This window comes from Octopus sinensis, linkage group LG8 (genome assembly GCF_006345805.1).
Source record: "Octopus sinensis linkage group LG8, ASM634580v1, whole genome shotgun sequence".
Taxonomy (NCBI): domain Eukaryota; kingdom Metazoa; phylum Mollusca; class Cephalopoda; order Octopoda; family Octopodidae; genus Octopus; species Octopus sinensis.
The window spans coordinates 37,659,146-37,674,929 of record NC_043004.1 but is presented as its reverse complement, the minus strand read 5'-3'; the positions used below and the strand labels follow the sequence as shown (position 1 = coordinate 37,674,929).

The 15,784-nt window shown below is 35.1% G+C and overlaps 1 protein-coding gene across 2 annotated transcripts; it reads left to right on the top strand.

Moving 5' to 3' along the window:
- The first annotated feature begins 3,132 nt into the window (after nucleotides 1–3,132).
- On the top strand, nucleotides 3,133–13,314 carry LOC115214797 (retinol dehydrogenase 7-like). Of its 2 annotated transcripts, none has more exons than XM_036505355.1 (5): nucleotides 3,133–3,196; nucleotides 6,335–6,683; nucleotides 6,844–7,105; nucleotides 7,598–7,668; nucleotides 13,060–13,314. In XM_036505355.1, the coding sequence occupies exons 2-5, from the start codon at nucleotides 6,344–6,346 to the stop codon at nucleotides 13,281–13,283; spliced, it is 897 nt and encodes a 298-aa protein (XP_036361248.1). In that variant the 5' UTR covers nucleotides 3,133–3,196; nucleotides 6,335–6,343; the 3' UTR covers nucleotides 13,284–13,314. The 2 variants fall into 2 exon arrangements, with proteins under 2 accessions (XP_036361248.1, XP_036361247.1); XM_036505354.1 differs by having other exon boundaries at nucleotides 7,505–7,668.
- Nucleotides 13,315–15,784: the final 2,470 nt, after the last annotated feature.

Below are 15,784 nucleotides of genomic sequence, written 5' to 3'. Positions count from 1 at the left end.
CAATATAGAATTAACGAACTTTTTTTTTTTTATTCTGTTGGCTAGCTTCCCGATTTTAGTACAACATATTTCTGTAGTGGGTATATAATATGTGGAAATTGACGATTTAAAAGTCTGTTATCAGCATATTGGCATAGAAATAATTTTCTTTTGCCCTTGTTTATAATTTGTTTATAATTTTAACCTTTAGAAGTATTTAAATATGCTGCCACTTTTTGGTGAAGTTTTTTCTGAAAAAACTTCATCCCATATTAGTAGTATATATATTACTCTTTCACTTGTTTCAGTCATTTGAGTGTGGCTATGCTGGAGCACCGCCTTTTAGTTGAAGAAATCGACCCCTGAACTTACTCTTTGTAAGCCTGTTGCTTATCCTATCGATCTCTTATGCCGAACCACTAAGTTACGGGGACGTAAACACACTAACATCGGGTGTACAGCGATGGGGGGAGGGATAAACACACACATACATACATACATACACACACACACACACACATACATACATACATACATACATACATACATACATACATACATACATATATATATATATATATATATATATATATATATATATATATATATATATATATATATATATATATATATATATATATATATATATATATATATAGGGCAAACTTCTTTCAGTTTCCGTCTACCAAATCCACTCACATGGCTTTGGTCGGCCTCAGGCTATAGTAAAAGACACTTGCCCAAAGCAAGTATCTTCTATTATATATAATTATCTTAAGGGAGGAATTTTATAATTAGCTAGAGAATCATGGTTTCTTAAACCAGATTTGTGATTTTGTAATTCCACAATTTACTCGGTATGAATATCAAGACTTGGCCGACAGGGATGACACGTGGTCTCATTTTCAATTAAAGTCGGTGCTGCAGATTTGTGGCAGGGTCGGTGTTCTGGTTCCTACAGAAGATTGCTCTAACACCAAACAAATGAAATGAACCACCAAGGACATAGGCATGGCAGCTGAAACCAACCCAAGGTCGCTGTGGTTGAAAAGAGACCGCAGACGGAACCCTTCTGTGATCGAACACTAAACCAGTTTTCGCTGCCCCACCCAGGTGAATCGTACCACCTAAGGGGGCAAAAAGGTTGAGAACCTAAGATGTATTCAGATGGCACGGAAGTATTTCCAATATCATGAGGGATTCTGAAGACAAGCGTGTAATATTTCTGCGTCGCTCTTACGTTTTCTACATACGTAGGGCAAAGCATTTCCGATGCTTCTTTCACCTGTAATTCGCTATAATCTTTTGCTATAGTGTTTTATTTCTCTCTTCTAATTTGAAAATTGTGAACTGATTAGCTCAGATTTTTAATTCATTACATGGGTATAGTTTTGAAATAATGACAATTAGCTTTAAGAACACATAGTCAGCATGGTCAGGATTTGTAAATTGTCATGCAAGTATTATAAGGGAAAAAAGACAGTATAATGGAAGGCAAGGTTTACAATATCGGGAGAATATCGCCTTCCTTTTAACCATCTTTCTACAAGCGGATAAGATAATCGACGCGACTAAAGTAGGCAATTTTGTTTATAGTGCAATCATTTCAGCTATCTCAATAGGCACGACTTGAGCCTTTTCAGAAGCATTCATCCTTTTCCCAAAATAGTTTCATTGTTTAGATTGCTGTTCTAGCAGTCTTTGGAAATAATTCAGATCTTTACAATGAAGATGAGTGTTTAGTTGTAAAATGTCTTTTCAACTTGCTAGACAACATGCCTTCATTAGACATCTTTTCACCACAAACAACATATAGCGGAAGAGGTTGATCCTCGTTGCCAGTCCAATGAAACTCAAACTTTAAATAGCTATTGCAATATTTACGATTTGGTTGAGCTTTCGCATTATTATCACTATGCTTAGTTGCTTTTGACAAACACTTACTTTCAGATTCATAATCGTCATCGTTATGTTTCCTCTTAAACTTTTCCATTTTATGGGTAATTTAGTCTGTTAATATGAATTGTATTGCACAAAGAGCACAGATTACTAATAGTCAAACTGTGACAAGGGACCAATGAGCTATGAAAAGTGACAACGTATCACAATATTATCGGACTCTTTTGAGAAGTCTTTCAAAATTAATTGAAAAGATGAAAATTCTCGCCACTATATCAATGAAAAAAATTGAAATACAGCCGCAATATGTGAGGACGTATTAAAATATTTAGTTCATCATCATATATTTTAGTTCGGTAGTGTATTTTTTACATTTATTGAAATGAAACTGCAGAGAAGCTGAAACAATAGTCGTGCACTGAATATGTCCATAAGACGTCAATTTCTAAGATAGATTGATGCTAATTTAGTTCTTATCCTTATGAAATTTTAGTTTCAAAATTGAATAGCACTGTCATACCATAATTAGCCCAAATTAGCCACTTAGACATTTATATATGAACTTTCCAGTGAATATCGATTTGTATTTTTCATATTTTGAAATATAATTTTATTTTATCGAGGCACACCTAGTTACATCTTGCAACGCACGGTTTGGGAACCACTGGACTAAATGGATGTCACTAATTATATTTGTTTCACTTGGTTCCGAGTTCCAATCCTACTATAATCAACAGAAAAAATCTAAGTCACAATTATATTTAGAAATATTTTGCTTCAAAAATATTGATTTTTGCTTTGTGAAAAAAAAAAAAACTATCTTATGTCAATGATGATCAGGAAACGATTTGTTTAGTTAAAAAGGAAAAACAAAAGAAATACATCAAATCCATGACTCTGATAAAAGAAGCACCTGAGAGACGACGTTATTACTGAGTAAAATTCAGAACAACAAGAATTGAATATGGAAATGGTTCATATACAGCAGTTTAGAATGAATATCTAGTGGACTGTCAATGTATTTTTGCTAATGAGTTAACTAGCTATGACTATCAATATAGCTGAAGACGCTGCCAATATAATTACTCAAATTAGGTATGACCACCAATGCTAAAAACATTTTCTCAGATCTACCTTCTTTTCCTTACTGATTACTGTGGTTTAATTGCAGGAAAAATGACACATGTTTACCATATCTGATTAGGAATGACCTCAAACTGAAATATGATTAGAGGATAGAATAGCAACAGTAGCAATAGTAATAGTAGCAGCAGTGTTTTGTCATTGTTTCACTTTCGACAGAGAGATACAGAGACAGGTAAGGTAAAAAAAATTCTGTGAATCTAACATGTATGACTTTATATTCTAAGGCGAGGAATCATTATAACGTAGGATAGAATGTCTTGTAGTTTTCTTTTCTTTGCTTGCGCTCTGAGCTCAAATCCAGCTCGAGGTCAATTTTATCTTTCATTCTTTTGGGGCCCATGAAGAAATGTCAGTAACGGGGTTAATTCTATGTACTGAGCCTGTAATTTAACTGTCCAGCTTTTCACACTTCGTCTCGCTGATTCGGGTTAAGAATTGCGTTAAGTGTGCACATGTTCGATTCTTTGGTCATATCTCTTGGTCTTTGTAGATTTAACCTGCAATCTTTGTTTCAGCTCTTCAAGAACTACATTTAATCCCCTTTTCTTTATCCTACATCTACATTCTAGTTACTGATATTTCTCTTTCTTCCTGATTTCACATTTTTTCACAATGTTGATATGTTTTCGTAGTTCGTTCATTGGTTGCTTTATTCTTCTTTTCCACCAAGGCACTTTTTCTTCATTTCCGTTGGAAATGGCTTGTTCTTGAGCTTGTTCCATGTCCGATTATTATTATTATTATTATTATTATTATTATTATTATTATTATTATTATTATTATTATTATTATTATTATTATTTATTGTTATTGAGTGAGAGAGAGCAGTGCATGCCATCAAAGTGACAATGGAGTAAAATATACGAATCCTATTATACCCCTCATTACTACCTATCTGATAAGGGTACACCAGGCCCATGCATCACAACCATATGTGCGCGACGTGATGATCTTATATCAAGATAAACAGTGCATGACCTTGCAGGTGGAGTCCAGTTAGAATTTTTGTCAGGTCGAGTAGCCTATCCCGCTCAAAAGGTCCCTGATTAAGGGTTGTTTAAGGATGTTGAACGAAACACCCGTGTTTCCAGAGGTGAAATGATGAATAGCTACATGAAGAACAGATCACCTGGTTTGGATGGTCTGCCTTATGATCTTTATTTCTATATATTCCCGATTTGTTTAGAGTACTTTTGGCAGATATCTACTGCAACTGATTGCAGAACGGGAATATTCCTAGTTCCATGTGTCGAGGATCACTGCTGAGGAAGGACCCAAACAAAGATCTCATAGAAAATTTTAGGCTCATACTAAATGCATATTTTAAAATTATGGCCAGGGTATTTGCAAAGAAGCTGGTGCTTGTTGTAGATACTCTGTTTGGTGATATGCAAACATGCCTCATCCCAGGTAGATATATCCACAACTTCCAACTCATACAACACATCATAGGGGGAGTGGGTAAAGAACCTGACAAAGGTGAGCCCCTGATCAATTTGGATCAATCAAAAACTTTCAATATAGTCAACCACCAATACTTGGCAGCTGTTCTCATGGTGGCCGGTTTCTGTGGTTGGATTGCCACAACATCAGCTCAGTAATTCGGGTGAATGATCACCATTCGGAACCATTCAGTATCATGCACTCAGTCCATCAAGATTTTCCACTTTTATCTCTTCTATGTGTGTACTGACTCTAGAGCTGACAATGGAAACTGGAGCTGTTGAAGGACATCCACGCAAACTGGTGTGTGGGAGAAATGTGTTGGCATACACACGAACCTGATCAGCACTGCTCTAAAAGAATATGAGGTGGTGACAGGAGCAGAAATTGGCCAAGAAAAGTCAGTGGGTCTGCAGCTTTGCTCCTCGAGAGGCAGGTCCATGCTGTCTGGCAGCGCTGTAGGACGCCGGACGTACGAACCAGTTAAATTGGTCGGGATCTAGTTTCATCCAGATCTCTAGATGAAGAACTGGGATGAGGTAATGAGCTGGGTGGTTATTCTCACTCAGAAATGAGCCAAGCCAAAAGCTGTTCCTGAAAGTTCAGACAGAGTGGCGAATGCATATATCATCTCTGTCATTTGTTACTGCCTGACCATCATGCCTTGCTTTACATTTGACATGATTCGAGCACCTACTCTTTCACTTTCTTTAGAAGGGACGCGTTCCATTGGTCAGGTGCTCCATTTATTGTCAACATTCACTGAGTGGAGGACTGGACATATCTGTGCTAGTGATGCACTGAGACTGTGACAACTCCAGTGTTTCTATGACAATTAGCAGGTGTGGTCGCTATTTGTGAGACTCACTTTTCTGCAACCCATCTCTTTGACCAAGCTGCAGTCCTAGGCAGGGCACCTGGTACCTAGAATACCGTCAGGCGCTCACATACCTCTGCCAGTCAGGCAATGCGGTTGATGGAAGTTCCACTTTAGCATTCTCTAAAGGTTCAGTGATGAGCAAGACTGACGAAGTCCGCGGGGTGTATCTGAGCATCGACAAGAATCAACTGGACGTGAATAACTTCTAGAAATCTCTGGCTTTGCAATGTTATTGGATGAGGCAGGGTCAGGTATTGCTATTTCAAGGCGGCGAGCTGGCAGAGACGTTAGCACGCCGGGCAAAATGCATAGCTGTATTTCGTCTGCCATTACGTTCTGAGTTCAAATTCCGCCGAGGTCGACTTTGCCTTTCATCCTTTCAGGGTCAATAAATTAAGTTCCAGTTACGCACTGGTGTCGGTCCTTGTTTGCCCCCTCTGTGTTTAGCCCCTTGTGGGTAATAAAGAAATAGGTATTGCTATTTCGAGATAAACTCTACAGGAATAGAAGTGTTGTCAGCTGGGCTTGCTCAAATGTGAGCAGAATAGCAAAACTCTTGTGCATGCACTCATCCGGTGTCTGAGCATTCCCAACTGGTGACTTTATGTCAAACATCTGAAGTTGCATGCAGGATGGATCAAGCTAGTAGCTGAGTTCACTGTTAAGATCATTCTGCCACCTTCTTTTGACTGGGAAGGGCAGGCAGTGTTTATTTGTCTGGTGGCCTTAGTGAGAGAGGTTGTGTGGTGGATCAGATTGAAAGGGCTGAAAACAGACACCTTCTTTGAAACATTTACAAATTTCACTTAAAAAGGAAAGGGAGGATGGAGAGGAAAGTGTTGTTTTTCAGCAAATTTGTTGAAAGGTGGATGAATTTTCTTGCTTGATATTTTTTTGTTTCTTTGTTTTTACTGCTTATACACTTTCATGTAACTCCAACATTATATTTCATGATATTGATTTGTATATTTCTTTTTTTTTTTTCAGCAAAATAACATGATGTTTTCAACAATAATTGATTTAATTCCTGTTGCACTGGCTGTGATAAGTATTTATCTTCTCCTTCAGTGGTATCTTCGGACACTTACAGTTACAGAATTCAATCAGAAATATGTGTTAGTCACTGGTTGTGATACAGGCTTTGGGTACCTTCTGGCTAAACAACTAGATGTACTTGGTTTTAATGTATTTGCTACTTGTCTAACTAAAGAAGCAATATCTGGCCTTCATGCCATCTGTACAAAAAGATTAGAAGCATTTTTGATGGATGTTACCAAAAAAGAAGACATTGAAAAGGTTGAAAAATTTGTCAGATCTCGGCTTCCAAAAAATACAGGTGACACAACAATGACAAATTTCACAATTTTACTATTACTTTCAGTTTGTCTTTATGATTTGTGAGAGCTGAAAATGCTAATGCATAAAAATATGTATGTGTGTGTGCATGCATGCATGCACTTGTATTTACCTGTTATCAATAGTTATTTCTACTTCAGGTTTATGGGCCTTAGTTAACAATGCTGGTGTCATGTCTACCCTTTTGTTCCCTGATTGCTACTCACGGAAACATTATACTGAGGTTATGGATGTAAATGTCTATGGAATGATTGATGTCACCACAGCTTTCTTGCCATTACTGCGCATGTCAAAAGGAAGAATTGTTAATGTATCCAGTGTCTTAGGGAAATTTACCCCTCCTATATTTGTACCATATTGCATATCAAAACATGCTGTAGAGGCATATTCAAATGGTCTTAGGTAAATATAATTTCCCATCACTTCCTTGTGATTTTAATTAAATAATCAATTAATTTATTTTTGTACAATATATCCTGTCATCTCGAGAAACAAATTCTCACAATTCTAAGTATTCAAATTATTTCATTAATCTAATTGAATCACTCTGTTTGTAGAATATAGTTTTGACTCATGCAATCATTAATTTGTAAATTTCTAAAATGACAAAAGTATCAGTGACATGACCTCATTTTCAATAGCATTTTCAAGGTGAGAAACTGGTATCTTGATACTATCTTGATTTCATATTGAAGTTGATTCACCTCATTTAGAAGAAAATAAAATTCAACAATGAAATGTGGAAAAAAAAATACAGCTCATTTGGTGTTTATACTATTTATATGACTTTTGTTTCTGCAGATGTAGTTTAAAACTACAAAATATAACTGTCCACATAATCGAACCAGGTTGTTTCATGACAAATCTAACATCATATGAAATAATTGAAAATAGATCAAGACAAGATTTTGCTGCTGCTTCCACTGATGTTCAACAATTCTATGGTAACAAGTTCTTTGAATCCTGTGAGTATCCTAAAAACAGTCTTCATACACTCAGTGCAAAAGTCTTTGACTAAATCTAGAATTTTGTCCGGGAAGACTTGATTTAGTTATCAAACGATAAAAAAAATGATCAACTTAATTGTTCTAATATTTTAAACATTCTTATCTCTTGTATCAACAGTTTGTGGTAAGATCAAAAACTTCACTGGAATTATTTAAAGCATTTTTTAGTATAGAAATATCCTAACCAACAATGAGTTAGTCTTCAACAACTGGTAATTCTAAATTAGTTTTGGTCAGGTCATCATTTGAAGAAATCAAACATTAAATGCATAACTCTTAGATAAATCGCTGCAATTTTCTATAAAAGTAAAATTAGTCACATGACCTCATTTTTTATGGCATTTTCAAGGTGAGAAACTGTTATGATACTGTTTTGATTTCATATTTAAGTTGATTCACCTCATTTATACTGCTTATCCTTGAGAAAAACATAAACACAAAACATACCATTTTCCTTACCACTATCCCCCTCTTTCCCTTTTTCTCTTTCTCATTGCTCATATGTGATCATCGTCCATCTTTCTTTTCCTCATGTGATTATCTTTCTTTTCTTTCAGGACTGTCCTAAGGACTGGACATATTCTATCTCTCTTTTCAATCTTTTCTCTTTTCAAAGAAAATATTTCTACAATGATCACTATTTTATCCTTGGTCTGGTCTAATGACCTTCCATGTTTATCTCCATTTGGTTTCCTTGTTCCCAACTTTTGTTTTTGTTCCCAACTTTGACCCTCCATAAATCCAAAATTTTATTTTGGTATTTGTGGGAGCAACTGTCTTTGAAGACTCATATTGTTGTTCAATGCTTGAAATGAGTAATAGATAGAAAGTCAACAACTGATAATGGGTCATTCTTTGTTTTACTTATCCTGTTCTCCATTTGAGTGTGGCCATTGCCAGTACCGCCTGACAGGCCCTCGTGCCGGTGGCACGTAAAAGCACCCACTACACTCTCGAGTGGTTGGCATTAGGAAGGGCATCCAGCTGTAGAAACTCTGCCAGATTAGATTGGGGCCTGGTGCAGCCATCTGGTTCGCCAGTCCCTAGTTAAATCGTCCAACCCATGCCAGCATGGAAAGTGGATGTTAAACGATGATGATGATATATACATATGTACACACACACACATTTATATTTACATATACACATACATATATATATATATGCATATATATGTAATTATATATATATATATATATATATAATATATATATATATATATATATATATATATATATATATAATATATATATATATATGTATATATATATATATATAATATATATATATATATATATATGTATATATATATATATGTATATATATATATGTATATATATATATGTATATATATATATATGTATATATATATATATGTATATATATATATATATGTATATATATGTATATGTATATATATGTATATACATATATATATGTATATATATATATATATGTCTGTGTATATATCTATCTATCTATCTATATATATATATATATATATATATATATATAAATTAAATTAGAGATAAAACCACTATTAGGCAAATCAAACAGTGAAAAACATAAACCAAAACATAAAAATAAATATAATTAATATAATATACAAAATATATAAAATATGAAATTCAAAATTTAAATTATTTAAATTTTAAATTTTAAATTTATATTTATAAATTTTTATTTTTTATATATTTTATTTTTTTTATAATTTTTTTATAATTTTTTTAAATATTAAACATTTAATTTTTTTTAATAACTATCAAAAAGTATTAAAAAGTATAATATAATATAAGTAATATAATAAGTAATAGCATGTATCCCTGCCCTGTAAAATTCTGTTGTCTGTTCTTTGAGCCACTTCTTCACTACACTTTTCACTTCCTTTAGTCACAGACCTAAAGTGCACCAATAATTACTGCTTAAAGTCTAAAACTTTTGTCTGGATGGAGTAGCTGCAGCAGATTCTGTTCAACAAACAATTTCTCTTTTTCACTCTTCTTTAACATGTTCACATCTACCAAGCAGCTTTCTTCTGTCCTATGTATGTCTCTTCTGTATTTAACCATTTAAATTCTTCCTCTGAAGAAGGAGCTGCTGGTTTCTAACAAAGATACAAAGCCACATCTTCGAAATGTAGATAATGAAAACAATGTCACATTTTAAACCTGAGAAAAGTCTTGCATAGTTTTACTGTTCTGATTACAGATTGTATTTATAATGTCTAAATCAATCAGTTAATTTCTTTTTCCTGAAAATCCAAACTTATCCAGACTGATAATTAGGCATTTACATACAAAACCAAGTGCTCCAATCATTATTGGTTTAAAAGTAAATTTGTAATCCAGATTGAGAAGCTGAAGGTTTTGAAGCAGTTGTCTATAATTATCTTCTTTCTCTTAAATTTTCAGAGATATTCACATCAGCAGAACAGCTGACCTCTATGACAGTACATACTTTTCCTTTTCAGTCCCAAATAACAATATCTGGCCTGTTATGCTTACATTTGACAGATGTTTTGATGAGAATGTTCCACCAGTATTTCTTGTGCTGGTATTACGACAGTGTAAGCATCTCAAGAGAAAAGTTGGGTATAAAGGCATCAGATGTAATGCACAAGAGAGATGACTGTGCTGGTATGGTCATGTGATGTGTATGAACAAGGACAGCTGCGTGAAGAAGTGCTGATCTTTAACTGTGGAGGGAATCTGTGAAAGATGTAAACCCAGGAAGATATGTGACAAATTAGTGAAGCATGATCTTCAAATGTTGGGCTTCATGGAAGCAATGACAGATGACCAAGCGATATACCATGTTTGAGATGACTCATCAAGCTAAGTAAAATCACAATCACGGCTGATGTCAGTGTCATGTAACTGGCATTCATACTGGTGGCATGTGAAAAGCACCCTTTGAACTTTGGGCTTCACAGAGGCAGTGACAAGTGGCTGAGACCTTTGGCTATATACTGCGCTTGAAAAGACCTGTCAAGCCAAGCGAGATCGTAGTTATGGCCAATGTCAGTGTTTCACAACTGACACCTATGCAGGTGGCATGTAAAAGCACCCATTACACTCTTGGAGTAGTTGGTGTTAGGAAGGGCATCAAAGTGTAGAAACCATGCCAAATCAGATTGGAACCTGGTGCAGCTCTCTAGCTTACCAGTTTTCAGTCAAACTGTCCAACCTATGTCAGCATGGAAAACGGATGTTAAATGAGGATGATGCTGATGTATTCAATAACAGGGGAATTCTCTACATCTATTCCAGGACAGTCTTTTTTCTGTATGGCATTGTATATCATTTATGTGACAACAACATGTCACAAAGGAAGGTAGTACCTTGACATTTTTGGGCAACTGATGATCACATGATGTCTTCCACAGAAATATGACATAATCTCTATTTACAGTTGCATCTTGGAACTCCAAGGACTTCACTGTCTCTTTTGTTGAATAGGTATTTAGTAGCAATCTTGGATTACAAATGCATAACCTTCAAAGTGTGGTGTGGTGTAGTGGTCAAAAGTCCAAGAGAGGCTTTTCTTCATGTCAATGTTACTATCATTTTCAAGTCTATGAGAAACATACCCATGCATGGTCTTTTTTTTGGTATGCTGAGTGTTTCACTTCCAGGTCTTCTTGAAGATATGCTAGTCCGGTTGATTTGGGGTTGTATGGGAGATTACCAGGAAGAGAGTACTTCTTGAAGAGCTCACTTCTAATATGTAGGATATTATTTTCTTCACTTTTAATGTATTTTTGCTGCTGTTGTTTAGTAAGTGCTGTTTGAGAAAGACTATACAACATTTGAAGGCTGTCTGCATTGATCTCAAGCCCCTACCTCCTTTCTTTCTTCTTAGGCAAAGCCTGTTGATATTACTATTTTTGTGGAGATTTCCATTTAATGTTGGAATCTTGCAGGTTTTAATGTCTGTGGAGTAGATTTCTTCGACAGACCAGTCATGTATCCCAAATGTTGGAATCAGCACTGGTACTGAAAATGCATTGTGGAATATTGTCATGTTGTAAGAGGAGAGTTTGGACTGCCATATTTTTCTTAGTCTGGTGTAACATTCTTGGGCCACTCTATCTTTATTTACAGTACCTTGGTATGATATATTTTCATCAATGCCAAGGTACTTGCAGCAGTCTTTGTGTGGGACAGTAGAGATAGTGAGACCATCAATGCACAGGTTCTGTGTCTGGGTGACTGATTTTCCCCATTCAACAATTAAATAAGAGCTTTTCTTCTGGCCAAATTCCATTCCTATGTCAGCTGAAAATGTTGTTATTAATTCTAGTTGTTTTTTGGCATTGTTAAAATTTTTAGTATAAATCTTAAGGTCACCTACAAAAAAATTAAGGGTTACATTAGTATCTCTTGCAACAGCAGACCCTAGCATTTAGCCATTTGTTTTTTGCAGCAGGAATGATAATGGGGTTAATACCAAAATAAACAGAAGTACAGAGAGACTATGTTCTTGGAATATTCCCTTATAAATATTTATGGCACTGGGGACAGTTGTTCCACTCTCTGTGTGAAGATTGTGGCCTGGATCTTTATGAGCCTCTCAATGACAGCAATTAAGGTAGCAGGCACTTTTGCCAAATGGAGACACTTCAACAGCCATGAATGGAATAGAGTTAAATGCCTTCCTATAATCAAGCCATACTGTTGTAAGGTTCCTATGATGTCTTTTTTTTAATCTCAGACAGTACATCTTTGTTTATCAGAGGTTGTTCAGCACATCCCCACACTTCCTTCTTTCCACCAGCCTGCTCATAAGTCACTATGTTGTTGGACTCACAATGGTCCTGGAGGAATTGGTTGAGGCAGCTTGTGTACAGTAACATAATATTTAGGCAAGCAATGGGCTTGTAAATTTCAGGCAGCTTAGTGGTTCAGTACTTGTTCATGCTATAGCAAGCCAATTTAGTATGTCAATAGTACATTTGAATATACTTATTTGTGGTTTCCTGTAAAATGTCTGCCCCTTATACCAATATCCAACTATTAAGTCCTTCTCAGGTGCCTTCCCATCATGCAGTTTGCCTACAGTTATGGTGAAAATTTTCAGGTCAATTGCATGTTTTACTGTTGATGTTGGTACAGTATTCTCTCTTTACTACATTTAGCCATGATGCACTGAAGTTGAGATTACTCTTTTTGTTCCAGATCTTCAACCAGAATGATTCTTAGTAATATTTTCTTTCCTCATCTCTTTATACACTGTCTGTGGGTATGTATGTGTGTGTGCATATGTGTGTATGTGTTTCTCATTAAATCTTTATTCCTCTTCACATCCTGGTGTTCTAACAGTTCGAACTTATTTTTTCATTATTTCCAGTTATTTCAAGTCTACGAATCATTAACACCGTAGCTGACACGAACCTCCATCGAGTGTTGTCTTGTCATTTACATGCCATCTCTGCCAGATATCCAAAGTACAGGTATCGTGCTGGTTACGATGCCACCATTATCATTCCACTGTTACGAATGTTCCCTGTATGGCTGTCAGACAAGATTTTAACATGTAATTATGAAATACCTGCTGGAGTTAAAAAGCATTAGACTGCAATAAAACATATATTATTTTAAAATATTTATTTCCTTTTCATTATTTACCTTTTACCAATTTTTGCAGGAAGATGTTTCATTTTTAACCGAAATTTTTCATTCATTGAGATTTGTAAATAAATTTAGACTTCTTTGTCATTGTCTACATGACATGTTTTGATCAATTAAATATATCATAATATTTAAATACATTATAATAGTGAAATACGTTATAATTATTAAATATATAATGACAATGAAGTTTTATTATCATAATGCAGTGGAGAAATGATTAGGGAACAATATTTGGTAGATTATTAAAATGGCCATTTATTAAGATTGATTATAATATTAATTGCTACAATATAAAATTAATCCTTTCTACTATAGGCACAAGGCCTGGAATTTTGGGGGAAGGGGCAAGTTGATTACATTAACCCCAGTACTCAACTAGTACTTAATTTATCAACCCTGAAAGGATGAATGGTAGAGTCGACCTCAGCAGAATTTGAACTCAGAACATAGCAGCAGACGAAATACCGCTAAGCATTTCACCTGGTGTACTAACAATTCTGTCAGCTCACCACCTTTACATTATAAAATTAATAACATTGTCATGTTGTGTATACACAAGTTATTTGTTTGTGCAGTAAAATATTTTCTGAGGATCAATGGTTCATTGTGTATGTTAGTAGTTTCTCTGCAACTGCAACAGTGAAAGACATGATAATAGTTGTCTCTATAATTTGAGAGGGTCATAATTCTATTCTCGCACATCACTCTTTGACTAGGTACTGGTTGAGGCTCTTGATCTGGCGTGGCATTTACCAAAAAGAGAGATAGCTATTTGCTTGTGTTTTTATAAACCAGGTCAAACTAAAACAATAGATTTTTCCAGTATTATCTGTCTTGACCCTTCCACAACCAGAGAAAGTTAATGATATCAATTTCTGAGTGCAGAGGCAAGAAAACAATGGGTTTAAGGTTTGCTTAACAATGTTGAGAAATGGGGATGGTTTTGAATCTGTAGCTGTTCACTACAAATACATAATAATAATTCAATACATTGCAATAATTAAATACATTGTCAATAACACTGGCCAACAAATTCTAACTTTTCTTCTGCTGACCTAAGTTTGAGACCTGTTTTGAGGTAATTTGGGTCAATGAGTTTAAAAAGGGCAATAGTTTTTTTCTATCATGTCTAGTTTTTTTTTTCTATGAGTTGGCCCATATTGGCCCCACTTGTAGCTCTATGTTTGAAATGTTTAAATTCTGCTGACTCTTTTTGTTATATATGTGGGTGTTTTATAGTACCAAGTCAAAGAATGAACATTAGTGACATTGTGAAAAGATCCTACTTAGCTTACTTAAAGATTAAAGTTGGTGATCAGGATAAATTGTGTCGAAAATCTCTGCCAATGGACAAAGGGCACAAGGAAACAACTAACATTTGGCATTCCTATGATATAGTGGGAGCCAAAGAACCATATAAACGATTGCAACTTTTGTCTCACAAAGACTTATTATTATAGCAAGAGGATGTTGCAGAAAATAAGTTACCCAAATGTGGATTCAGCAATTCATCCAGTACTTCACTCAGATGAAATACCAATACCTGTTTTCAAGGATCTACCTTCACTGCAAGGTGAAGGTGATAGATGTGAAGTAGATATAAATCATGAACATGACAGTGATATAGACTTTGTAGAAACATCAACCAAAGAACGTGAAAACTTCAACCAGGCAGAATTTAATGATTTAGTTAGAGACCTAGGACTGTCAAAAGAGTTATCAGAACTGTTAGCTTCTAGGCATAAAGAGAAGAATTTGATGCAGAAAGAAACAAACATGACTTTTTATCAGAACAAGGAAAAAAATGATCTCTTGGTATTCTTTACAACTGGAAAAGATTTTGTTAACTATTGTGATGTGGCAGGACTGTTAAACATGATGGGTGTTGAACAATATGATCCTAGTGAATGGAGACTCTTTATAGATAGTTCAAAGAAGGCGCTTCCTATTGATCAGTCTGTACACTTAAAAGAGAATTATGATCACATAAAAGTTGTAATAAGTTTACTTAAGTATGATGAACACAAATGGGTCATATATGTGGATCTAAAAGATGGTCGGCATTTTACTTGGCCAACAAGGAGGGTATACAAAATATCCATGTTTCTGGGATAGCCAAACAAGAGTTAAAACTTTGGGAACAGAAACTCTGGCCAGTTAGGAAATGTATGACTGTTGGGGAGAAGAATATCATACACCAACCACTTGTTGAGCGAGAGAAAAATAATCTTTCTAGAGGATTACTGCTGTTGTTTGTCAACAACAACTATTGGCGGTGTATTTTTCGTTTGTCACTGTTATTTATGACATCATTCGTGCAATTGTACTGGTTTTAGCTTTAAGGTGTTAGGGTTAGGGTTGTCACAAATAACAGTGACAAACGAAAAATACATCGCCGGAAGTTCTTGTTGACAAACAACCGCAGTAATTTTATTCAGCTG